We start from the raw sequence: 26,185 nt of genomic DNA on the forward strand, positions 1-26,185 counted from the left end.
TCGCTTAAATTAAATGAAGGACTTTGGCTGCGGCCCTGTTCCAATAAAAATAAATAAAAAATAACTTTGTAAAAGTAGGCCTTAAGTGGAGCTCGCTTACTGCGTCCGAAATTGTTTTGCCGCCATCGGATTTTACCTGCAAATTTAATGAAATCTCTCAGTAATTGTAAGTCCCACTTTAAGCCACTTCAATTCGTATTCCATAGCACCGAAATAACCATCGGGGCAAATACTGCGGACATCGTAAAGTGTGAAACAAAAGTGTCGGAATGGGAGAAGCGAGTCGAACTCAATTGCGTTACGTATACGCCATGTTTGGCGTGGCCAAAATTTTTCCCTGCTTCCCTTCCTTTTCTCGGTTTCCAAGGCCATCGTGTTACGGCTTTTCTTTGCTTTTCATTTCTTAAAATATGAATATTTTCTTTACTTCAATCTGTGATAATGCCACGCCCCTTGAGAACATTTTTGGGCTGCGCCTAACGAATTTCGTCTGTGCGGATATGCATATAGATGTGTATATGGCGTAATGTGATTATATTTTTTATGCGCCACACATACTTTCCCGGCTCGTATTTTATGTTTTAGAATATTATTTTTTATTTGTTTGTTTTTTGGCCACGTTAAAGCAATTGCCATTGCTTCGCACCGTCCTCACGGTGTTGTTTTTTGTTGCGTCGTTGGCGCAAATAAACTTTATGATCGGCACGTAGTCATATACACATAAGTGTGTGCGCAAATGTTTGTGTTTTTGTGAAATTCTTAAGTTGGGGCAGGCACTGTGTTTTCCGTGAAATCTCTAAGAAACGAATGGTCTCTTGCATTTTCTCACAAATTTCCGTATTCCAACAGCACTTGAAACAAATGTCTATAAACCAGGAATAAAAGAAAGTTTTTAAGCTACGCAATTCTGGGAAAATAAATTTCCTGAAAAGCCTTTCTTTTAAGACACTTAAGATATATTAGAAACTCGAATGTGTTAATTTTCCACATCAACTAAAATCAAGTGTATAATTGTGAATCAGACATATTTTCGCTTGCTGAAAACTTTACAATTAATTGGGATTGTTTAGTTAAATATTGTCAATTAAATTTCCACTAGCATAAGCAAACTTCTAACAAGTAAAATTCGCAAGAATGGTTGCCATAACTCCTTTTGAGTTATCCTCATCTCCCATTTCATAAAGGCAGATAAATTCCAGTTTGTTTTAATTTGGGCACCGAGTGAATTTATATGCCTTGGCTTTCTTTATGTTATGTCTTTGTTTTTGTTGGCATTGCGGCTGGAATACGATATCTGCATCACGCGTGAGTTATTATGCCAACTGCGTTTTGGCTCCTTAGGCATGACATTTGCCAAGGCCATTTGGTCATGCTTTATGCCACGCGTTGCCCTTCTTCTCGTGCTCCACACCCCACAATCCTTCCAGCAACTGGCATTGTATAATTTTGTTTATATCTCGCAATGTGTTGGGTATTGTATGTGTGCCACTGGCTCGTTTTAAAATTTATAATGTAACCGAGAAGAGGGGCAGCCTTAGTTGGTCTCCTAGCAATGGAAACAAGACAGAACATGCAATGCAATCACAGACACTCCACAGATTCCCCCAAGTGTGCAGGATTCGAAAGGAAGAAGCACTGTCAAAAATGCAACAAAAAATGCAATATCATTAAAATTGCAAAATTCACAATTTATATTGCAACTGTTTTATTTAAAATCTTAATTGGCCAAACTTTTCATGACAGAATATAAACTTCAATATATGTTCACCCAATAAAAAGTAATTTTTTGGTCTGGAGTATCTTTATTTTTTTTCAGTGCATCTGTAGCATACCCCGCAGCACTGCAGACAATACATATGAATCACACACGCACGCAGACGAGCTGTAAGTGTCTTCCCGTATGTGCTTTTGTGGCCATTGTTTATGGCGGGCTGCTCCTCGGTGGCTGGTGGAGCGTGCCCCGCATTTTGAAAAAGCGAAAGCTTACGCCACATGTATTGCACTGAATGCCACAATTCGAGTTGATATTTTTAAAGTGGCAATAGAAGCTGGCGCTGCCATACATATTTTTTTGCGTTTTAGGGAGCAGTGTCATTTTAATGCCTCTCCACGATGGAGTCCGAGGACAAATCGGCCACCAGGGCATCGTATACAGCGTGTGGCACCACCGTGCCCACAATCTTCTTGTTCACATCGGTCTTCACGCGTAGGATCTGTATCTTGTGTTCGTTCTTCTCGATAATCAGCTCGATCCGATCCCAAATCGGCAACATCAAGCCAGACAAAACGTGATAGGTTCGCACTCGTAAACCCACTTCACATCCCGCCGAAAATGGACAACTGCGATTCCAGTAGATATGAGAGCACCTATCCAGGCAGAAATCGTACTGTTGACGCCAGAAATCCTGCGCTTCCTCGGGCGTTACCTTCACATATCTGGTGGAGATCGAGGCCAAAGTCTCCAATCGCACTTGGGGTCCTGTGTTTGGTCGGTAAATCTGTAAATTTATTTTTCCTGGTCCGCCATCTGCGGAACTTGACTTTGCCTGCAGACACAAAATAGAGGAGTTCTTGTTTTGGCGCAGCTGCTGTAGAATGTAGAAGCCATCGTTGTCATGTTGACCTTCCTTTCGATATCTATGCAGATAAATATTTGTGGGATATGATTAACAATTAATTTAAACTCACTACTCACTTGGCCAAAGCCGTTTCAAAGGACATTCCCCTTTCCACAGTCACGGTGTGAAGTTCGGTGGCCGCTGTTCCAGTGGCATGGCTCCTTATAAATCTCATTAGCTTTATGGACTTTACACTAGCTCCATGGGCATCCAAATCCAAAATACCCATGTCGAAGCGTCCCGTGCGCTTCATTTGCATAATCAGCGAGTACATCCTGTCCAGAAATAATTTAAACAGGGCATTTTGGACCTCCACACGGCAACCCAGGATGCGATTGAGGAACTTGGTGATGTTATTTGTATCCTTTTCGACGCTAAACTTCTTCACCTTGTTCTCCTCGCGAACATTGAGCATTCCCACGCCGGTCATGGCCACACAGCAATCGTAGGCGAAGTCGCCTTTATAGGATGGCGGTATGCTGGCACTATCCAGTGGCTTTTCCCCGGTCAACTGTTGCATCACACTCTCCAGGGCACTGCGACCAATGCTGTTGTCGATATTAAACTGGGACAAGTCACGGGCATCGGTGGCACGACGATCTCCTTGAGTAAGAGCTCCCAAGCTCTCCAATCTTTTGGCCACCGTGGAAGCGAATCGCCTTTCGCCAGCCAAATTGGTTATAACGAATACGTATTCAGGGGAGTTAACCTGATTGGAGCGATGGGTGCGTCCAAATTGTTGGATAGCTCTATCGGCACTCCAAGGCAATTCAAGAGTGATATGCAAACGACGCCTCTGATTGGAAACTCTTTTGTCGCTCTGCAAGGAAATTCCAATTGAGGCCGCATCTGAAATAATGGCCACATGCTTGCTGCCATCCATGAAACGCTGCTTCTCCCGATAGTTGACCAAATCCATCGAAGAGTTGTTCTCGCAACGTGGCTCAAACTTGTAGCCATCATACTCCGTGCGAACAACTCTTCCTCGACGTCCTGTCATCTCGGCCACCAAATTTGTGCCGCCCAGCTCGGAAATCAGCTTGTCCAACGTATTGGCCGGCATTTTTTTACCCAATATCTCGATCTTCTCCAGCAGCATTTCACGTGAGTTAATACAACGCTCCACATCCAGTTCGGTGATGTTTGCCTTTTGGGGTTTTGTGTTGTCGAAGGTGTAGGTGGGTTCGCCATCATTATCCTGGGCTCTCATATTGTTGCACAAGTGCTGCAGAATGCGTTCCTGCATGGTGATCTTTTCTACTATTAGAAAGAAATTCATAAGTTAATTCTTACAATTATAAATAATCAGTTATTCAACTACAAACCTTTGTCCACCTTGGGTGGTCGTCCCCGCCGCTTTCGTCCCATTTTAATGCGATCATCTCCTGTCCAGCTGTTCGCATACATCTCGATATCGCTTTCTCCAGCCTCGGCATCCATATCGTCATCGAACCAGTCGGAATTCATCTTGGCCTTCTTGGGTCTTGGTGGTCGAGAGCGAGCTTCCGGCTCGAATTCCCCTGTATTTAGCAGATGATGAAAGGAGTCGCGTTTGGGAGCTGGAAAGTGCTTCTCAACGAACGACTGGATAATCATTTTGGAAGTGGAGACAAAGGTGTTTAGCTTTCCATGATTACGCTCTAGATGTTCCAGAGTGCGAGATTCCCCAGTGGACTGGAGGCCAATGACCACAGCTTTGCCCATTCGAGTGGCCTGGCGAGTCATCTTGACCACATGACTGACCTTCGATGCAATGCAAAGGTTCTTAAAGAAACGCTGATGGGCACACCAGAATTGCAAGGTGATGATCTTCTGAACTCGGTTTTCCACGCACATCAGACGACAAGCCTTCTGGAATCTCTTATTGATTTCGGCCCAAAGTTCAGCGGCCATGTTGTAGGCCTTACGGAAATCCTTTGGCATGGGCACCTCCTCGATGCGAAAACTCACGTCCTTGAAACTCAGCTGGCGAGCAATATAAGTTCCTCGTAGCTTCATGTCCATGGCCACTATTTCCATGGCGCCAATGCCCCGCTTCTCCACAGCATTCACGAACTCATAGAACTCCGGATAGGAGGTTCCCGGTCCCCAGAGACCCAATCTCACCATATAGGCCATATTTCTTGGCTCACTGGCTCCCGTGGCCGAGGCATAAATCACTCTAGCATTTGGCAGCAGTTTCTGCAGCTCCAGCACAGTAGTTCCCGTCTTCGTGGACTTACCCACATTCATCAAACTCAGATTCTTCGCCTTGTGGCACTCATCGAATACAATTACTCCATCAAACTTCTTGCCCAGCCAATTGACCAACTGTCGCAAACGAGTTTTGTACTTGGAGTTGGCAGTCACCGATTCCCCAATGAGAGCGGTGTAGGTGCAGAATATCACACCCCGCTTGAAGTTCTCATTCTCCTCGGAATCGATGCGACTGTACTTGAACCTGCTAATGGCAGACACTTTTACCTTTTCATGGGCTCCAATATCAGCGAGATCCCGTTCAGCATCGAACTTCAGATCATTGGATACGGAGACCCAAAGGGCACGTTTTCTCCCTTTTACATAATTGTCAAATATTATCCCGGCAATGGTTCGTCCTTTTCCCACTCCAGCTCCATCGCCCAGTAGAAACCCAGCTCGCTCACCGCTGGGCAAGATTTGCTCATGAGCCTGACAGGCATAAATAACTGCCTCCAATTGCAGGGCACTCAAACAGTCCTTGGTTTTCGAGGGTAAGGCCAGTTCGTAGGTAATATCGGGCAGTTCCACGGAAGACAAGGTAGCTGTTTCCACCACCGGATCCGGATGGGCCCTCCCATACTTCAACTTACTTGGCCAATAGGCTGCAAAGGTATCGGCCACTCCGATTTCCTCATAGTCCACTTCCTCATCCTCGACAGCTTGCTCGGGTAGAATAGCACCATCACTGGCCATTAAAGGATCCTTCGTAGCTGCCAGACCCCCGGAGCTGGTCATGGGCAAATTCAAATAGGGCTGACCACTTTGCATTATCTGATGTAGCTGACTGGCCGTAAAACTCTCCAGTTCCTTGGCTTTCGCCTTTGGCTGAGACAACTGCATCGGCGGTGCCACCATTTGTACATTCGTGATCAGGCCATCGGGTCCAGTGCTATATTTCACGGCTATATCCTCTCCTTGGACTCCCTTCACACTTGTGACTATCGGAACATTGAGCAAAGGGCGGTGCTGATTTGAAGCTACTGTGATGGGTACTTGAAAAACACTAGGATTTACCACATGCGTGATATTTAAAGGAATGTTGCTGGTGGCTGCAACTGGAATTGGTGGATTCTGTTTTTCTATCAGTTCCTTAAAAGCAGTATCTTTCTTTTGTGGTTCAGAATTAAATACTGATTCAATGTTCGATTCGGTGGAATCGATTTCCGCCTCCACCATTGGTAAGGAGTCCAGTTCCGCTTGAAGACGTGCTTCTATTTCAGCATCGGTTTCCTTGCGATGAACAAGTTTAGGTGGCTCCACAAGTTTGGGTGGCTTTTTCTGAGAAGCTTCTGCCATCGGTTCATCACTTGCCAACAGAAATGCCAGATCATCAGTCAGGGGTTTATCAATTTCATCTCTTTCATCCAATCCTGCGTTAGGACCGAAGAAACTAAATTCTGGTGGATCTGACTCAGTTTTTATATCAGTCCCTTGAGTTTTAGCTAGAGTCTCCTTATCGAGCTCTAAGAAACTTAATTCATTTTCCACCGGCTTAGTCTTCGGATCATCGCGAAACATGTTTTCCAATTCTGCATGCACATCGTCTTTGATCGGAGAATGAATCTTTTTGGCAACAATTTTTTTTTTGGGTTGTTTCCCTTATGTCGGGAATCTGCTTTTCGATTTTATAAATAGGGATGAGTTTTTTCTTTACTACAGGTTCTTTTATGATGATTTTTTTGACTTTTTCATCTAGACCTTCTCCTTTCGTTCTTATTGTAAGATGAATTATTTTTATCCGCTGCAGTTTTTTTAACATGCTTTTCCTGCGGAAATGTAAAAGCTAGAATTTTACTTGGGTCAACCTTTTGTTTTTGGGGTGTTTTCTTTCCATCAGAAGAAGAGATACCGTTTTCCTTTACTTTTCCTTTCGAATTCTCGTGTTCGTTTTTATTAAAAATAAAATCATCGGTATCCGCTTTAACTTTTTTAACAGCTTTTGGTTTGGGAATGGTGAAATGGAGTATTTTGCCAGGGTCAACCTTTTCATTAGACTTTCGGCTCCTCTTGCTTTTGGTTAAGTTGTCATCTGCACGTGATTCAGATCCCCAAGTAGTACTCTTCTCTCGCTTGCCTTCATTGTCCGACTCTACAGTTGCTGATGCTCTCTTGTGGGATTTTTTCGAAACGACATTATCAGACCATATATCTTGAAAGTTTTGAGCCGGTTCATCGAGGCGGTCATAGTAAGGAAGCCCAGTGTGGCAGGGAGTCGAAGTGGTTGGTGTTTCAAATCCTTCCGCCAGTTGAGCAGATTCTTGAGGCTGAAGAACTTTTAGCAATTCATCCGTCAAGTTTTCTTTGTTCGCATCATTGCGCTTTTTATGCGATTTACGTTTAGAGTTTGTGGTCAATGGTGGCGGTGAAGGCAAAGTAGGTTCAAAAATTTTAAGTACCTGTACCTCCTTTTGACTCACCTTATGCTTCTTCCCTAGAATGCTACTCGTATCAAAGATATTTGAGGTATCCTTTGTTTGCTTAGAAAAGGTGGCTGTTTGCAGTAACGCTTCCTTATATTTTTTATCATATTTCTTAGGGGCTTCTGTCATTTCCTGTGCCTTTTTCTTCGCCTGTGGAGCCTTCACATATTTTGAATAACCTTCCCAGCCTTTACTGCCAGGTGGATTAGAATTCTTTAACTTAGGTCCCCGTTTGCTGTTGGACGACATCGGCTCCTGCTGTATCTCAACCTCGACGATTTTTTTTTTATCAGCGGATTTTTTTTTACGTGGCATTTTACTTAATTGACGTACACTGATATTATTTCACGTTTGGGTTTATTGATTTCAATTATTGGTATGGTTATAGTAATAGTTTCTGCACTGATTTGTAATGTAGGAAACACACTTAGTGAATGACCAAAATGTTTTACTTTCGTCTGACGATGCCTTTAAATATTTTGCACAGCCTATTTAATTTGACAGATGACAAAGTCCAAAAAAGACAAATTTGTGTTGAAAAATCAACGCCTACTTGGTGCATTTTATAACACTGAACGGGTGTTAAAAGCTAAGTTTGTAAAACTCTAAAAAGAATATTGGAATAAGGCTCCATTAATTATGTTGAAATTAAATTAACTTTTTATGTAAGGTCATGAATAATGGGTATGCAAAATAATTTAAAAATGTGTAGGGGAGAGTGGGGATGGTTAAAAAAAAAAAAAAATATTCTGTTTTTTCAATACAGGTAAAAATGTTCTTGAAATTCTTAGCCAAAACATCTTTAATGTTTGTAGTCCTGGCAAATCCCGCGAGGCAGTTGCCATAATACAACAGCCCCTACTTTGCACATAAATTCCAGGCAACCGTTGACTTCCGCTCCGCCATCGATCGAAGGCCGTTTTGGGCCAAAGAAAACGGATGGCAGGATGGGGCCAAAGGACGTAGGGCGACGGTATCCTTGGCGGAACTGTAAATGATAATCACAAAATGGCCTGCAACATGTGTGCGGAAATGCGCGTCGCGACTTTTCCAGCGAAAGAGTTTTCACAGCCCTTTGGGCACTTTGCCTGATTGGCAGACGGCGGGCTGAGAAAAACCCGGCGAACTAAGTGGGCGACGAGAAAAGCGCCAGTGCCACCCAAGCCGGTCTAAAGTTTTCCAGGCCATTCTAAAGTTTCCAGCAGGCGGAAGGGAACTTTTTGGCTTTGGCTTGGCGTTTGGTTTTGGTTTTGGGTTCCGTTCTGCCCAACTCTTGACTGTCGGCGTTTGGTTTTGGCCGCCAATAACTCAACAATATTAAGGTTGGCACGTGCGCCCCCCTTCTTGTTTTTGTCCTTGTCCCGATCCTGGTCCTGGTGCTGGTTCTGGTTCTGGTCCTTTTCCTGGTCCTGGTGGTGGGCTCCTTGTCCTTGATGCTCTTGGCCTCTCTGTTTGTCGCAAAGTTTGTGGCTCGTTAAGCAAATTCAAACGACTTAAGCGGCAACACATGTTGGCAAACAGCGGTCGATGGGCGGAATGTCGAAGCTGTGTCCTCATAACTCTCTGCTGATGCTTCACTTTGTTCCAGTTATTGCTCTAAATCGCTCATATTTGCAAAAACTATTAAATAAGCTTGATCATGACAGTGTGCGGGATTTGGTCGATGACAAGACGGTTGCTAAACAGGAAGATATATGACCTTAAAAAGGGAGGGAGAGATTTAAATTAAAAAACATGAGAAGGATTTATATACATTGAGAAATCTTAATTCTACTTATTTTGCGTCCTTTGAAAACAGATAAATTGGAATAATTTTTATGATGGTTTTTACACAAAAATGTTGCTTCATTTTTCCGAATTTTGCCTTAACTGATAAAAAATGCTCTTAAAAAAAGGATACCCTTATTGGTTATTCCTTTTTTGAGGGTTTGTCTTGTTATTTAAGAGATTTTTTAATATACGGTCACACTGTCAATAAAAAATATATATGTATATTTTAAAAACATATGGCAATTTTGTTTTCACTAACTTAATTAAAAGTTTTCTAAAAATAAAGAACTCCATAAGTTACGTGATACTACTAAACAAATGGGTATTTAATTCAAAATTACGATTTATTATTACTTTTGATATCCCCCCACCAGCAACTGAATAGCAAACTGACTCCTTTTCTTCTTCTTTGCAGATCCTCCCCTGGTGACTTTACGCTTGGGCTCCACTTTGACACCGGATGATATCAAGGAAGGCGACGATGTTTACTTCGAGTGTCACGTACAATCGAATCCTCAATGGCGGAAACTGTTGTGGTTGCATAATGTAGGTCGCATCTCGAGCCGACAAGAAATGAGAAGTGAGCCGGGCGGACAAGGACCGGGTGCCACCAATCCACTCGGAACCGGGCCCAAAAACCACTGAAAGGCATCCCGGGCTGTCTGCTCGGCTGACTCCTTGCATTGGGTTCTAGTTTTAAGTGTCAATAACGTGGCAGGTTGCATATGCGTTGAGGTGCCTGCTCCTCAGTTAGTCGCCGCCATCGATGTCCTGGATGCATGGATCTGCATTTGCTCATTTCAATTCTCGTGGTCTCTTCGCCGGAGGACTGTGGTGGTAGTGGTGATTGTGGTGGTGGTAGTTTGGGGGAGGGATGGTGCCATTTTGGGTAAAATAGTTTTGGGATTTGCGGCATTGATTTTGCCGTCGCTCAACTGCAATCCGCAGTCGCTTGGCAATCACTCAGGCCAAGTTCCCATCCCGCAAACCAACCCGAAAACCCACTTCCTCTCCACTGGGACTGAAGTGGAGGAGCATGCATGTTGGCACTACTGGCGAATGTGTTGGTGCATTTTTGCCTTTCGGATGCGCTTAGCGGATTTTGGCAAATTGAAATTCGAACCCGAGTGGTTTTAAAACGGATTACAGGCGGGCAGTCAGTATGGCTGAATGATCCATTACTGCATTAGTTCAGTTTCACGTATAGATTAACAGATTTAGAAACTCAAAACAATAAACTGAATAGACTGATTTAACTAGAGAAATTGCGGTGAAAGTATCAGTGATAATGTTACTTGATTAGTGGGTTAAAAATAATTGAGAGTTTTTAAAAATGTAGTATAATTTGTTATAAACCTTAAATTTCAGTAAAAAGATTTAAGCTTTCTGAGGTTCAAATAAGAATGGTTATAAGTGCTCGGTTCCTCTTGAATATACTTTGTTTTTGCTGGCAGTGTTAGACAGTGTTAATTATGATTTTATTTTGCTGGCAGTGTTAGGCAGTGTTAATTATAATTTTATTTTTTTCTGTGTATCATGATGACTTACAATCGCCTTGTCTTTTTTTTTAGGGAATCCATCTGGAGCATAACACCACGGCTCGGGTCATCCGCTCGAATCAGAGCCTGGTGCTGCAGAAGATTACGAAGCACTACGCCGGGAACTATGCGTGCAGCGCCATCAACGATGAAGGCGAGACGGTCAGCAATCAGCTGCCACTGCGAGTGAAATGTGAGTAGAGCTGCCTCATCCCCAACCGGAAAACCCTTTAAACAGAAACTGTGATGCATCAGCGATTTTAAGCATAAATTTGCCAAGCGGCACTTTGTTTGAATGCATCATCTATCTGGGAATGCTGTGCTGCATGCCCCCCCATTTTCCATGCAACTCGGAGTAGAGCTCGTCTGTTCTCTGCTTTCTTATCATAAAGTCAGGGCTGCAGCCGTCGCAGTTGTCATACCCCGGCTAAAACCCCTGGCCCACAGTCACAACTCATTTGATGTATTGCAATTTGGCTTTTTCTTCTTCGGGAAAAACTGCTGTTACTGCTGTTGCTTTTGCTGCTGCTGCTGGTGCAGCTCTTATTTATTTTTTCCCTGTTTTGGGTCCGTTTTCATTTTACAACTCAGCTGGGGAGTCTTGGCGCTGTTTCCACGTCAAGGCTGCGAAAAAAAAAATATTTTTCATTTCGCTTTTTGCATAAATACAACATTTTCCTTGGCTTCGTTTGTCTGCGTTGCCGTTGCGAATTTCATATGCTTGCCACATGCGTTGGCTTTGGCCATATTTCATAGCAGCTGCAACTGCAGGCGGAATTATGCTTCAATTTAACAGCCCGCGAAAAGTTGCTACCACGCCCAACTTATGGAGCCAAAAATGTTGCCGCCCTGCCCTTCATCCTGCCCAAATTTATGCAATTTGACAGAGACGCCTGTTCTGATGAGGAGAAGGACGACAACGCTGACGACGACGACGACGATGATGATGATGGTGATTATGATGATCATCATCGCGTAATGAGCCGGGGGTACTGGCTTAGTTTAGCTGGAAGTGCAACTGTGTTCTGCTTCTGAGCGATACACATGTAGCCAGCACTGGTTTTTCCTTTTGCCGTTCTGAGCCATACAAATTGCCGCTCCAACTCAAGTACTGCGCACACAGACACTCATATTTTGACAGGCGCATTGCTGCGAGCCATAAATTAAATGGAGTGCGCCGCCATCGCAGTGGTTGGATGTTCCCACTGCCAGTGTCTCCGACAAGGCTTCTTGCACACGTTCTGCACTGGAAAATACAATTTGATATCCTCAAATTAATTAAGAAATAATACTAGAAGGAAAGCAGTACTACTAGGTTCTAGGTGCACTTAATTAGTTGTTTGGTTTTTGGTTTGTTTTAGAAGTGCTAAAAGGGGCTCCCTAACTATTTTTATTTAAATGTTATATTTTTTTAAAGGCCACCATAATTCAATAACAGCAATTAGTAATATGTAACTCAAGTACAATTTTGCACTGTGCATCATAAATTTGGGATTAGGCTCCTTGCTGATTGAGCCACATGAGCGCAGTTCCATGTCAGTTGAATGCATAACTTGGATGATAAGCCTAAGCTGAGACTATTACAGACATAAGGTTATAATTAAACATTGCATGTGGTACATAATAATTGATTCAAGTAATTGAAAGGGATAAAAGGAAGCCATAGATAAAACGAAAATCTTAATGCGGCCTAATTTGGGTTAAATAACTTTTGGCATTTATGTTGAATAGCATATTTGTAGAGAGTTTTACTTGTTGCGTGTTGCCAGGGGAATTCACCCAAAGGATCTTATTGAATTTCTCCTCACAATTTGGGTCAGTTCTGTGTGCTCCACACGCCTCCACTCCCCCAAAAGTACTGCTTAATTAGTAAAGCGTCTAAGTAATCACTCCACATACTTTCCGCCCTCTCAAATGTATAATGCCAACAAAAACGGCATTAGCAGGATACCAGAATTGGGCGTAATTTTCCGGCTAATTAATTACGCCCCTTGGTTTTTGTGTACAGTTTTGAAGACAAACAATTCATCAGAAATTTAAGTTGCTTTCAAAAGTGTGCGAGTGGAAGAGGAAATGGGAGCAGGAGGAAAAATTCAGCCCGCCGACGACAGCAAATTACACATACGCCACGTGTGCCGTTAGCTAATAATCCTTTAACATTTATGGAACGCCTATTTACCTGGGAAGCACTAAATCATGTTGCCACATTAATTAATTTCCCGTAAACGAGAAAGGCGGCCCTCCACCGGCAGGCTTTTCCAACGGCATTTTCCCACCTCGCGACCCTTTTTCCCGCCGACTGACTGACAGCCTGATGCGGAGGCGTCGCGCCTTCGGTCGGTCCCCGCTGTCTAAATCACTTTTGTGCGTTTTTCACCAACCACGCCCACACAAACCGAATGCTCTGGCTCATTTCCCAACGATTTTCAGGACATTTTACTGTCCTACAGTTGATAAGGTATCTGACTTGTCATTCAACAGGTGCGTAGAGAGTAAAAATAAAATGGAAGAGTGGGATTTCGCAATAACAGGGCTTCGGGGGAATCGAATCTGCTGATTCGGATTTATACAAAATTTATAGGGAATAAATAATTTACGACCCTATTTGAATGACATTTATTTGCTTTACTTTTTAAAGATGTAAGAGGTATGGCTCACAAAGTTATTGGTGAATAGAGAGTTTGCTTCTAAATATACTATTATTTTAAAGTACGTAAAAAATACAAAATAAGTTGCTTTTGCTCTTCATAAATAGTTTCGGTGCTAATTAAGTTTTCGATAAATTTCCATATAATTTTGAATGTCTTTAAATTTTATAGGTGTCTGTAATTTCTCCTGTTTCTTACTTGGCTTAATCTTCTCATTACAGACACGCCCATTTGCAAGCACTCCGACCGCGTGATATTAATTGGCGCCTCCAAGGACGAAACAGTGGAGGTTGTGTGCGAGATTCAAGCCGATCCGCCACCGCGGTAAGTTCAAACAAGAACAAAATTTAAAAACTTCCTGGATTTCCCCCTCGGCGTTCCACATCCCCTCTTTGGCCCTCATAAACGTTTTCTGCTGTGTTGTAGGCGATTGCTTCCGGTTTCCTGTTGAAAGGAAGTTTGTAAAATTGACAAATGATTGTGATTGTGTGTGCGGGCGCGTGTGTGCGTAGCGGAAAATGCTGTTTATTTTGTAGGAAATGTGAGAAAATTTAACAATATTTTGTTTTTGTTTCGTTCGCTATATATTTTTTTGTTGTTGTTGTTGTCGTAGCCGTTCCTTGGGATTTTCTCTTTTATCCGGTTTTTTGTTTGCCGCACGTTTTGTTATTCGCTTTCCCGGACTTTAAATTGTTGATTTTAATTCATTTTAAATGTGCAACTGGCTTTGCCGTATCCATCGCATCCGCTGATGCTGGGATTTAGTCGGAACGGACAACGGGAATGTGGCCCACTTTAATGTTTTTTAATGAGGCCACACCACTGGGGCCCGGCCAACTGCCACTCTTGTTCAGTCCGAGATGTCTGAGGGCTGGAGATGTCTGTCCCGCGCATTTCGACTCGACTCATCTCGTCTTGCCACGTCTCGCGTCGCCTCGCCTTGCCTCGTCTGTCCCTGTCTTGTCTTGTATTTAATTTCAATTTTTTTTGCGCCGCTGTTGTGCTGCTGCTGGTGGTGCGTCTTGTGCTGACGCTTTATGCTAAAATAATTAATCATTAGCCGGCGGAAAATATGCGAGGCCGAGGCCAAGGCAGCTGCGGCGCCGTGTAATTGTTGTGGCTGCTGCTTCTGCATGGCGAGTATCGAAGGGAAACCGGCTGAAGAGCATAGCGCGAACATTAAAAAGCTGCTGCGAGCTTTTAGGCGCTGGCCCCCAAGGGAAGGACTAAGGACTCGCGGGCGTTGGAGGCGACAAGTTAATTTATCAGCATTTAAACGCCTGACAAGCGGCAGGGAAAAAAATGTATTACCACAGCATGTTAATGCATTAAAATTTAATCAAAACTGTTGAGAAAAATTACTTTAAAAACTTTAGGAAAAAATTAAAGTATTGGTTTTTACTGTAATTATGATATTGATTGATACTGATAGGTATTAATGCCATTAAATTAAATTAAATAGAGTATGCTGATTATAACAATTATAGCCACATAATTTCAGCAGTATTTAAAAAAAGTTTAAAAAGAGGAGAGGTAAACGAACCTGAGTTGAAGGATCCAAAGATTAATTACCTGAAATAAATCAATGGAACAGACATTGTTGTTGACATCGGAAATTTTTTTCAAAGCTCCCCCATCGGCCCGCATATTTTCTGTTTTTTATTGATTTCGCTTACCTTTTCTCCCCCATGACGATTTTTAAATGGATTTCTGTTTTTATTGATTTACGTTTATTTTTGCACTGCCAAGATGGGAAAGCGTCCGACCGAATATGCCAGGGATAATTAACCTTTTAAAAGGCTTCCAAATGTGTGGGTCTCAGTCTCTGTTTCTCTGTTTCTGTCTCTGTCCGAGGATTGGCCTCTCCATCCTTCGATGGGTGTGTGTCCGCTTAACCTTTAATATTTTAACAAGCTATTTTAAAAATGGAAAACTTCGCAAACATGTTACACTCGCAGGCCACCGTTTTCCCCCATTTTACCTGTCCTTTTTCGTTGCTGTCGCTCCGCCTGCCTCCTGCACACACTCACACTCACACACACACACATACACACTTCTGTCAAAATGTCAACGCAACTTACTCACACATGTGCACAAACATTTTGCAGGACTTTTCGTTGGAAATTCAACAACTCGGGCGAAACTCTGGACGTGGGCAGTGAACGATTCAGCGTGAACGGCAGCCGCAGCATTTTAAAGTACACACCGGTCACAGATCAGGTAAACACCACCGATTCTCCCCCTCTCACTATATATATATTCGTATGCGAGTGTCCACAGTAGAGACCGAAGTCAGCTCCGGGCAATTAAGCAAGAGCCGCATTTTAAATAATAAATAAATATGTATTTGCAGGATTATGGCACACTGTCGTGCTGGGCCGGCAATGAGGTGGGCACCCAGCAGCATCCCTGTCTCTTCCAAGTGGTGCTGGCCGGTAAGTTTTCACGGACATTGTGGGAATTTATATAAGCACTGTGCCAATGGTCCACACTCAGTGGTTAGGTGGGGTTATGCGACTTAAGTTTCCAGGAATTTATTGCCTTTGAAATTATCATTTAAAGACGGGGAACGTACTTTATTTTCCACTTAAACAAATATTTATACTGCCCGTTAAATTACAAAAGTATTTTTGATTATTATAAGATTTAATAACCCTAATGTAAACCTGGTATACAAGTTTTTAATAAGTTATGAACACTTCAAAGGAATAACAAGTTTAAAGAAGTTGTAAAGTGATAAACAAACCCTCAACTATTTCCATTTCCAAATGAAGCAATCCCATGATTTTCTTAGCCAGCTTAAGTACTGTCTGTCTGGATAATCCCGAATGATTTCACCTTATCCCGCTCCGCACATGAAAGTATTATATTTCCCAGTTGGGGAAAAAGAGGCTTCGCCGTGCAAAGCTTTCTTATGTCCGTTAAAGTCCCCGCATGCATGCCGACAGGCTGCTGCCGGCTTTTGCCTTTTAGTCGGTTGTGTTTGCCGTTGCTTCATTACGTGCAATTTGACCTTAACATGTTAATGCCACATGCAAACACAGGGAAACGGAGTACTCCGAACTGGGGGGGCATACACCTCCGGAAAATCGACTACGCAAAACTGACAGAGTCATACCGAAAACCAGCAAAACCAGAGATGGACCATTGTGCATTTTGGGGACTCGGGGACTTCGTTTTCAAAAAAGGACCAGTACTCATGCCCCCAACCTTTTTGACTTTTCTCGATGCTTTTCCTGCTGCTGCTGCTGCTGCTTGTTAATTTCCTGCGTAACGTGGACCAACATAAATCTGATTCCCGGATGCGTATGTGTGCGGACTGCAAAACCCATTCCGATTCCGATTTCGACTGCGACTCCGATTCCGATCCTGAACGCTGAACTCTGAATCCAGCCCTGCCGAATGCCGTCAGCAATTGTACCGTCTTCAACCGCACCGAGTTGAGTGTTGACATACAGTGCATACCGGGCTATGACGGCGGCCTGCCGCAAATATTTGTGCTCGAAATGTTTTCAACACGCACCGGCATCACCAGGTAAGCATATTAATCAACTATAACTACAGCTGCCAGCCGTTCAGCTCAGTTGGCCCCCGTTTGTCCCCGTTGGCCCCGTTTCGCCTGGGGGCCTGATTTTAAGCCGCTTATGTCCGTTCCAACTTGACCCGGAGCCTAGATATGGAACATATGTCAAACAAATGGCTCCATATCGTTTCGGGAAAACACATTTCGCATTCGTATATGTGCCCGGGCTTTAACCCTCTGCTGAGCCATGGAAATAGTGCTGGCTTTAATCAAATAGAGCAGTGGAAATGAGTTGTATTAAGTTGGCTTTGGAACTAATTTAGAGGTTCCTACTTAGAAATGATTTAATTTATGATTTTTGTAAAGCTTCTTTTCTTAAAATTTGGTATAAAAGACTAGTTAGATGTATCAATCACAGCGGCAATGGCAATCAATAGCCAATCATGTTCGACAGCAATGAGTTTAATTCCCTGTTAAAGCTGGAGGACTAATAATTATGTATGCATGATCATGTTTAGCTGAACACCTCTGCAGCCCCAGAAACTGACAATCGCACTTGGAGTTGGAAGATGTCTGGGCTTGACACCCCCACAAAGATAGATGTACCAGCATGATTTTATTCAATAATAGTTCGGGCCCACCAGAAGCGATAGTGAGGACGAGGAACGAGGGTCCTTTGCTCCGGCAAACGTATTTCGAGTGCTTTCACCTCATAAGATATGTATAGAGCACTCCATGTAGGTGTGTAATTAGGCGTGAAACAGCTCGCTCTTGGGCAGGCTGTTTGTCTTCGAATGGGTCCTCAGGCCATTGCATTCGCAGTGGATATTGAATGCGTGTATATGTTTATGGTAAATGGGGAAATCAAATTCATATGCGCACATAACATTATGCGAGGGTTATCTTCGTATTTTGCTTCCTTCTTTCGCATAAATTTCTGCCAAATTCTCGGTCCAAGGCAAGCCAAATAAACATTTCTTATTAAAAACAAAGACATCATCAAAATGAAAACAAAAGGAAAACGGGGGAAATTGAAACCCATATTGGTCGGCACAAAACGCAACAAACATCGTTATCAATGTTAAAATGTTAGAAACAAAAAAAAAAATATATATATATATAGACATCGAACCCTAATATTTCAGAAGTTTGCAAGGAAAGGATTCCTGGGGATCGAAGGGCAGACCAGTCAAAGCCGCATTCGTTGGCAGAGGCATCAAATTCAAATTGAGGTCATGATTGGAAAGAGCGCATATCTCATGAGGAAAGCGGGGGGGATTCGAGGAAAAGTGCTCGTGGGGTTAGGAAAACATGCCAGTGAAAACCCGTAAAAATGCCAAAAGGAAAAGGGCTGCCAAAAAGTATTTGTGGCATTGGCTTTTTGCTCAGCCCACACATTTGATTAAGGGCTTAATGCCGTTGATTTCCTGGCCATTTCGTTTGATTTAATTCGCAATCATCTTGATTCCCTTCATCCTCCTGCCTCCTCCTCCTCCTCCTGCTGCTGCGAATAACCCTTTTGTCCCTGCGCCTTTCTTGCAGATTCAATTTGAGCAACGCCGAGGAGGCGCTCTTCTCGCTGGAGAACCTGGACACCCTGACCTCGATGATGGTCCAGGAGAACAATTCGCTGCGGCTGCGCATCTACTCGTACAACCAGAAGGGACGCAGTGCCGCTTATCTGCTCCCCGATTTCATAATTGGCTCAACAGCTTACAAGACAGGTGAGTGGCACTACCACCAGCCAGATGGCGGCGCCGAAAAACGTACAGCACAATTTGCCTTGATTGATGGATGATGGCCGGATGTTGGATGCTGGATGCTGGATGCTGGATGCTGGCTTCGGGATGCCTGAGTGCTGCGGTGGGATTGGGGATTGGGGCTCCTTGAATGCGTGGGCTTATGCTTTTGACAAGTGAACAGCTCGCAGCTCGCATCTGATGGCCGCTGTATGCCGAGCATTATATCGGCTTCTTTGGCCTAGCCACAGATTTCCTTGCCTGCATTAATCCCATGCAGGCAATAGGCCTCCCTGCCACTCTCTGTCCCACATTCGGTCCCCACCAGTCGCTGCCAGTGCCGCATGACAGGTGGGCTCCTCCGCCAGTCATCTGCAGTACTTACGCAATCAACATGCCTCCAATCTGCCATCCTGCGTTGGCGTAAAATATGTGTAAAATTACTTTATGACACGGCCGGAAAGAGACCTTGAACAGTGGACCAGATTGCGAAACTTTGCAGGAACCAAGTCCTTAAAAGCCAAGATTAATGCTCTAAATTGAAAATTTCTTTTTTTATAGAAGTTTTCATCAGATCAATCTTCTAAAAATTGTGAAGGCATTCATTTCATTTTTAAAACAGAAAAAAAAATCAAAAATTTCATGCAAAAACCCTTTATAGAATAAATTGCAATAACAATCAATTGCAATTAGAAAATAAGAATATTATGTGTTTTCATGACTATTTTTTTTAGAAAAAGTGAAATCGTTGTTTTTATTATTTCAAAATAAATTTATTAAGAATAATAACTTTTTTGGGAACCCAAAACTAAATGCTATAAACGCCCATAGGTTCAAAAAAAAAAAACTCCCCCGCAAATCTGGGCTTAATAAAAAACTGAATGGGTTTTCCCACTGTCCTTCTAAGCAATTATATAAATCGCCTTCTTCTTACGGCTTCAATAAACATACATATAACTCATGGCATACATGTGCTTCCCGCTCTTCTTATTTTCATGTGGACTTCCTTGTCTAAAAATAAAACCGTCAAATGTCGACAAATTTAACGTTCTGCCCACCGATGGAACCGAACGCCTTAACTACCACTTCCATCGGCAATCAATTTGATGTGTGGAATATGTGCCACACCGATGGCGTTGGCTTGATGGCAATCTATCTAAAACCCGATGATGATTTATGAACGACGATTGTCAACCTGTAATTACGCGACTGACAACAAACAGACGACGATGTAACATTGACATTGTCGCCGGTGATTGTCGGCAGTGTCCTGACCATCATAATTATTGGTGTGGCCATCGCGATACGAATATTCGTGGTGACATTTGTGCACAATTTGCGAAGGAATCGTCATCATGGCAACAAGGCCACCGCCGCCGGAGTAACCGCTCAGCCCAGCGATGTCTTCAAGGTGAGTTGGCAGCGGATTTCGCGATTTTGCAATACACTCCCCAACAACAATCCAACCCCCCCTCCATCAACCACCCACACTTCCGAGCAATTAATGTACGTATTATTTTGTCGTTGGTTGTTTTTTCGCAGGGTGGAAACTTGGAGAAGCCGCGATGGCAGCACACGGACATAAAAACGAAATCGTCTGAGGATTTGGTTGAGGACGAACGTGATCCGGACGTAATACCATCGCAATATGGTAAGATTATAAACAGTTCCTGACACTTTAGGGGGACACTTGACTTGGGGGGAATATGTGAACAACTTAATAAAAAAGTCCGATGCTCCCTTATTTTATTCAATTTATTATTTAGATTCATATAAAGTAAAACAGAAATACCATATTATTTTAAATACTTATAATTATTATAGGTACTAAATATATTTTTTGCAACTTTTAATAATTTTTTTTGTGATAATTTTTTTAGTGGTAGCTCCCAATTTTGTACAGTGCAGGGCAAGCAGCAGTCGTATTGCTCGTATTGCTCAATTTGGGTTTGCTTTTTAATGTCACCCCGCAAGTCAAGTGTCCGCTGAAGTTACCAAGAAGTAAAGAAGCTTTTTATAGTGTGCACTTTGAGCATTAAACTTTAATCAAATTTTATGGCCACTTTTCCGACGTTTACTTTCATGTGACCCGCAATCGCGATGGCAATCGCAATTCGCTATCTGCACATCCGGCTCCTTTGTTCTTTGGCGACCCGCAATCGTAATCAATCTCATCAACACAACAACAACAACAATAATACGACCGATGCCAAACCGAACGAAACCACACCAAACCAAACGAATCCAAACCACGAAACCAAACCGAATCGAACGAATCCAATCCAATCAACCAATGCAATTTTCTTTTAATCGTAAATATTTTTAACGACGGAACCCGCCAATCTAACACACGGACACGGACCTGACCCCCAAACGTGGCTGCTCATCAATAAATTTCAATCAAGCAGTCGGCGGCAGCAGTGCCGGCAGCAGTGGCAGCAACGCTTCAAATGTGGGTAGCACCACCGCCGGCACTGCCACCGGTAGCAGCACCTCCACGGCGGTGGTGACCTCGGTGGCCAATACATCCGCATCCGCATCCGCAGGAGCAGCGGTCGTAGCAGGTGCGGCATCATCGGCATCTGCCACAGATGCCCATCAGTTTGCATCAGCCACATCGGCGGCAGGAGGCGGCGTGTCCAAGTGGTCACCAAACGGCAATGTAAGTACTGAAATGAACAAGGGATGTCAGCTCCTAAATCGTATGTTTTGGAATTAGAGTTTTGTAAGGGGAATTACAAGCTGTCGCATTGCGCAATTCCTATTTTGTTCTTTACAATTAAACTTGTCCTAAAATTTGGCAATAAAAATAGATGATAAACAGGAATCTTTAGTTAAGTAAACAATATGTCAGCATGTTAAATTTACTTTAGATAAGGGTGTAAAGCTTTTTTAATTTGTACAATTTAAAACAAAATCCTCTAGTGCTGCTGTATTCACTTATTTCCCAATGAAATAACCAGGAAATATAGTTTCCATTAATGTTTGTACTCCATTTCCAGCATCAAAGTAGCCACAAAGAAAACCAGCCAACACTTGCATTTCAAAGAGGGAAGCGTTTACTAAACGAAAAAGCACACAAGGCTCTCATCACTTGTGATAGATTGCGAAATAATTAAAACTTGTCACCTCAGGGCATTCATTCTTGTGGGATAGGTAACAGCAAATGAAAGTTAGACAAAGTATTTTGCCGTTTGTGCTTTGCTTTATTCCCCGTAATGCAATTTGATTTGGCAAGGTTTGTTGCAAACCGTCTGCCTGTGAGTGTCTCTCAGAGAAGCATCCAGGTAGTGGAAATAGTCCAGATAGTCCAGATAGTCGGTGAATCCAATCCGAGCTAGCCAAGCTGGAGCGTTTAATGTCTGTCAGCTGTCAGTTGCGGGTTGTATTAACTGGGCAACCAGTGCCCAGACTTCGTGGTAGCGTTGTCCCTTTGTCTTGGCAATCTGGTCGGTGCACTGAAAGCAATCAACTACTCAAATTGTCAAATTGCTAAACAGAATCCCTGGTAACTGGCAACCGGCAGCCAACAGCCAGCCGGTGGTTCTCCATTCTCTGGCTCCCCGAACACCCGACTGTATTAAAAAAAAAGCTTTTAAACTGTCACGCCTTCTTCGAAATTCCCACTCGTTGCCCTGCCACTCAGGTTATAAATAAAAATCCATTGGCTAAATCGGGGGATAACGTGGAGCTTGGCTGGTGGGCGATGAGGTAATTGTGAAATTTTTAAAACACAATATATCATGTTGAGCGGGCCGTAATCAATCAATTTTTGCTTCGCATTTTTGTATCGAGCACGAAACTCCGGTGTCGGATGGCCAAATCCGTGGAGAAGTGCCTCAGCTTCAGACATTTTTTAGTTCGTTTTCACAGCTGATGGATGGGGTGGCTTTTAGAGTGGCAACAGGTGTGGCAAGGGATCCAATGCAGCTGGATTTATATTCAAAGAAAGCAACCGTCATACAGTGTCGAGGTTATTATAAACTCAATTCCGTTTAAATGCATTTCATTTAGAATGCCCAAAGCTCATTTGATTCAGTAAATGGATTTCCTTTGATCCTAACAGCTCTTGAATCATTTAGTACATAATTCCCACAAAAATTAAATCCCATACATGGCGATTGCTTGCCGTATAATAAATTTTATTACCACACTGACTTTATTTTTATATTTTTCTGTTTTATCCATATTTTTTGCGTATGCTTTTTTGCCGACCATTCATTTGAGATTAGAGTGTCGACCGAAACACATTTGTTTTCATTTCATTAAGTTCGCAATTAGAATTTATTTATGGGCTGCACCCCCACACATGAATATTCAAATATATAACATATACATATATATATATGTACATATCTCCTTTATGCGCTGACAACGGTCGAGATCCCCGAAAGCCATTACCATAAGCTGTGCGAACGAGATTAGAGCCGGCAAACGGCCATATGCATCGGCCATGACCAATTGACTGCCAGTCCGCGAATATATGTATATATATCACTAATCTGGCCAAAAACATTAGACCCAACACCGACCCACCGCCGGGGGTTTCCGAACCAATTTGCAATGCAGAAAAAAAGCGAAACAGAAGTAGCTGGGAAATTAGCCAACTCTGCGGTTTTTTTCCACCCGCCACCATGCCGCATTGCATTTGAAAACCCCCAGATAACAAAGTATCCGATTCCGAATCCGAATCCGAGAGCCCAAATCGGACATGGAGTCGGGGCTGAAAGGGAATTTTTGTTTCATTCCGTAAATGGGATTTGCTGCGCAGATTTCAATTACATTTAAATTACCATTCCAGGCTGGCTTAAAATGCGGTTGGTTGGGCGGCGATTGCCGGGCGTTGGGCAATCGCAGCATAACTCAATTCGTTAATTAAATAATTTTAAATATTGCCAACCATAACAGCCGAACATACCAGTTCGCAGCCAAAGCCCACTTCCTCTCTCCCATCACCTGGAAATTGCATTTGAGATTTCAATTAGAATTTCATTTCGCTTTGCCAGCCTGCAAAATAAAAATCGCAAATAACAAAGTATTGGTCGGCAGCATTTTAGGCGTTCTTGCCGAAAATCAAGCATTTGGTATAATCATTTGAGCTAATTGGATTGCGGAGGCGGGAGTGCCGGGCAGTACAACAAATTGTTGTGCATTGCCGGCGTATCTGCGAATTAATTTTTTTGACAGGTGAACAACTAGATTTCAATGGAAGTTCTTTAAACGATTAAGTTAGTGGAAAAGAAAGGCTGAACGAATGCAGTTATTAGCGTTATTAGTTCAAGTTATCAAGTTGCGATTTATCAAATTAAATCGAATCAATCTTCGCCTGAAGTCATAAGGAATTTATGTTGAAAATTTGACCGATTTCTTTAAGAAGATAAAATTATTCAGGGAACCTGCATCCTAAGAATTTGATTTTATTCATGTGTTGAAGTGATAGAGCAAAAATGCTTCTGGCCGAATGCCTTTTAATGTAAAAATTGTTTGCACTCAGAAAAAAAAAAATTATACCAGTTTTTCTAAAGAAATGCTTTTCTTATTATAGATTTTTTTTGCTTAAAAATAAATTATTTTTTATCTCGTTGGAAATTTTTAAAATTAACCAAAAAAGGTAAAATTTTTATTTTTTAGTTAAAATCTTATTTCAGAAACTTTAATGTTTTGTTATCAAATATTAAATATTTTGATGAGTGCATCTATGTCTCCATCTGCTCTGCTTTGCAGGTGGTGCCGCTCACGACGACGATGCTGACCGGCGATGCGGTGAACGCGACTATCACCTATAATCAAATCAACGCCCAGCGGGCGCAGCTGCTGGCGGCGGTGGCAGCAGTGGGTGGTGGATGCAGCAGCACCGTCATCTCGCCCAGCAGCAGCATCCTGGGCAGCCTTGGCAAGCCGCTGGGCATGGGCATGGGCGGAATGGGCATGGGGGTGGGGGTGGGAGTGGGCGGTACGGTCATTGGATCGCCAACCTCCCTCTCCTCGACGGCCACGCTGGCCGCCCACCTGCAGCCGGTGCACAGCAGCGGGGTGGGTACTTTGCCACCGGGACTCGGCAGCGGCGGTGGGTACATTATGAACGCGTACGCCAGCGGACGGCTGCACCACCCACCTGGCGGGGGGCCAACGAGCGGAGCCACCCACACCGCCACCCTGAACAGGCACCACCACCAACAGCAGCAGCAGCAGCACCACCACCTACACCATCCGCACCACCCGCAACAGCACCACTCGGGGTCGAGCCTTCTGATGGGAAGTGCTGGCAGTGTCATGGGCGTTGTGGGTTCCACCACGACAGCCACCACGTCCTGCAACTCCTCGCAGGACCTCGACGATAACATAAACATAAATGCGATTAAGGACTGTCTGATGACGCAGCGAGTGCCCGAGAGTTGTGTCTAAATCTGGGGTGGAAGCAACGGATATATGTATTTATTGTGTAGGAATATAAATCTATGTCGGACGGGACTGTAGCAGTTTTCACATTCATTTTAATTCAAAAAGGGAATATGTTGAATTTATTTGATTACAAAACATATATTATTCATCCTTATTTACTTTTAGATTTATCACCATTACTCTGTTTAAGTTGTGTAAAAAACTTAAATATCTTGTAATTTATATTCTTATATACCATAAAACTGATTAATTTGAATCCTATTTTAGGAATATGAAAACTAAAACAATCCTGTTAACTTCTCGTTAAGGTGCTGTGCATAAATAATCTAAATTTAAGTGCAATGTGGAGTGTGGAAAACCGTACATAAACTGATAGCAAACCGTCATATCTTCTGGTTCAATAGCATATCCCTTGTTATATCAACTAAAGCGAAGAAACAACAGAACAATATCATGAGGATTTTGGGGGACAATTTTCCTATTCATTGTTAAGTTCGAAACTGGCTGATAAAAAATACTTGTTTTTGAAAACAAGAAAATCGGACAATGTAAGAAATTTGGCTTGTTTCGAAAGAACAATGAATAAGAAAATTTGAATCAATAACATTTTACAACACAGTTAAACACACACTCTATTTTACGGAAACTTTAAAAAGACTCAAACAACTTAGTAGCTAAATATTTTGTAGCTAAAATATTTCCAAAATGAGAAGTAAATATCATAGGAGTAATGATAATTGTATATAACATATGTTTGTGGCATAGTATATAGGCAAATTGTATAAAGAGAATATTAATCAGACCCAAAGATCCTTTGTTGTTGTACATAAAATATTGACTACTGTAAATTTATCGAAGTTTAAGTTTGAGATGCCGTCATATCGGCCAATGGTCCTGCTTAGAGCTAAAATAAATACTGAAGTTAAATGTTTAAAAGAGAAACGCTAGATCTAAGCTACAATAGTTCTTAGTAAATGAAAGAGTTTAAACTGTGCTAGGCTAACAGAATTAAGCATGAATATCAATAAATATGTTTAGCTAAGTCGATGAATAATGTGACAAAAAAAGAAAATGGAGTACTCGGAATGTAAGCGAAAGGCGAAAAGTAAATATAGATCAACTACAGAAAAACCAAAAGAGTTATTTAATTATTTGCTAAACCTATTGCGGTGCAAACTTATTTGTTTCAAATCTAATTTGGAAGTTGAGACCAAACTTTGTTGGTTTTCGTTTTAATTTGCACTTTTTTGTGGAATTCACTTTGGACACATGTCCGAAATCCTTTTCAG

The 26,185-nt window shown here is 42.6% G+C and overlaps 2 protein-coding genes across 5 annotated transcripts in view; one reads left to right on the plus strand and one right to left on the minus strand.

The window, feature by feature from the left end:
* LOC108100907 (neural cell adhesion molecule 1) overlaps positions 1–26,021 on the plus strand; it is a 67,772-nt gene extending 41,751 nt beyond the window's left edge. The window contains exons 1-12 of one of the 3 annotated variants that reach the window (XM_043208395.1): positions 9,282–9,368; positions 9,462–9,592; positions 10,618–10,777; positions 13,454–13,556; positions 15,341–15,452; positions 15,586–15,667; positions 16,626–16,767; positions 18,298–18,479; positions 19,718–19,905; positions 20,037–20,145; positions 20,900–21,156; positions 24,219–26,021. In XM_043208395.1, the coding sequence (XP_043064330.1) occupies positions 9,365–9,368; positions 9,462–9,592; positions 10,618–10,777; positions 13,454–13,556; positions 15,341–15,452; positions 15,586–15,667; positions 16,626–16,767; positions 18,298–18,479; positions 19,718–19,905; positions 20,037–20,145; positions 20,900–21,156; positions 24,219–24,899 (2,151 nt within the window). In that variant the 5' untranslated portion in view covers positions 9,282–9,364 and the 3' untranslated portion in view covers positions 24,900–26,021. Of the gene's footprint in view, positions 1–9,281; positions 9,369–9,461; positions 9,593–10,617; positions 10,778–13,453; positions 13,557–15,340; positions 15,453–15,585; positions 15,668–16,625; positions 16,768–18,297; positions 18,480–19,717; positions 19,906–20,036; positions 20,146–20,899; positions 21,157–24,218 lie in introns of those variants that run through there. The other 2 variants (XM_043208394.1, XM_043208393.1) reach the window with 2 other exon arrangements.
* Positions 1,783–6,374, minus strand: LOC108100989 (protein strawberry notch). Of its 2 annotated transcripts, none has more exons than XM_017205164.2 (3): positions 3,944–6,374; positions 2,696–3,875; positions 1,783–2,637 (listed from the first exon to the last, which is right to left on the minus strand). In XM_017205164.2, exons 1-3 carry the CDS (start codon positions 6,372–6,374, stop codon positions 2,097–2,099), a joined length of 4,152 nt encoding a protein of 1,383 aa, XP_017060653.2. In that variant the 3' UTR covers positions 1,783–2,096. The 2 variants fall into 2 exon arrangements, with proteins under 2 accessions (XP_017060653.2, XP_017060645.2); XM_017205156.2 differs by having other exon boundaries at positions 2,696–3,878.
* Positions 26,022–26,185: the final 164 nt, after the last annotated feature.

This window comes from Drosophila ficusphila, unplaced genomic scaffold, assembly GCF_018152265.1.
Source record: "Drosophila ficusphila isolate 14025-0441.05 unplaced genomic scaffold, ASM1815226v1 contig_436, whole genome shotgun sequence".
NCBI lineage: Eukaryota > Metazoa > Arthropoda > Insecta > Diptera > Drosophilidae > Drosophila > Drosophila ficusphila.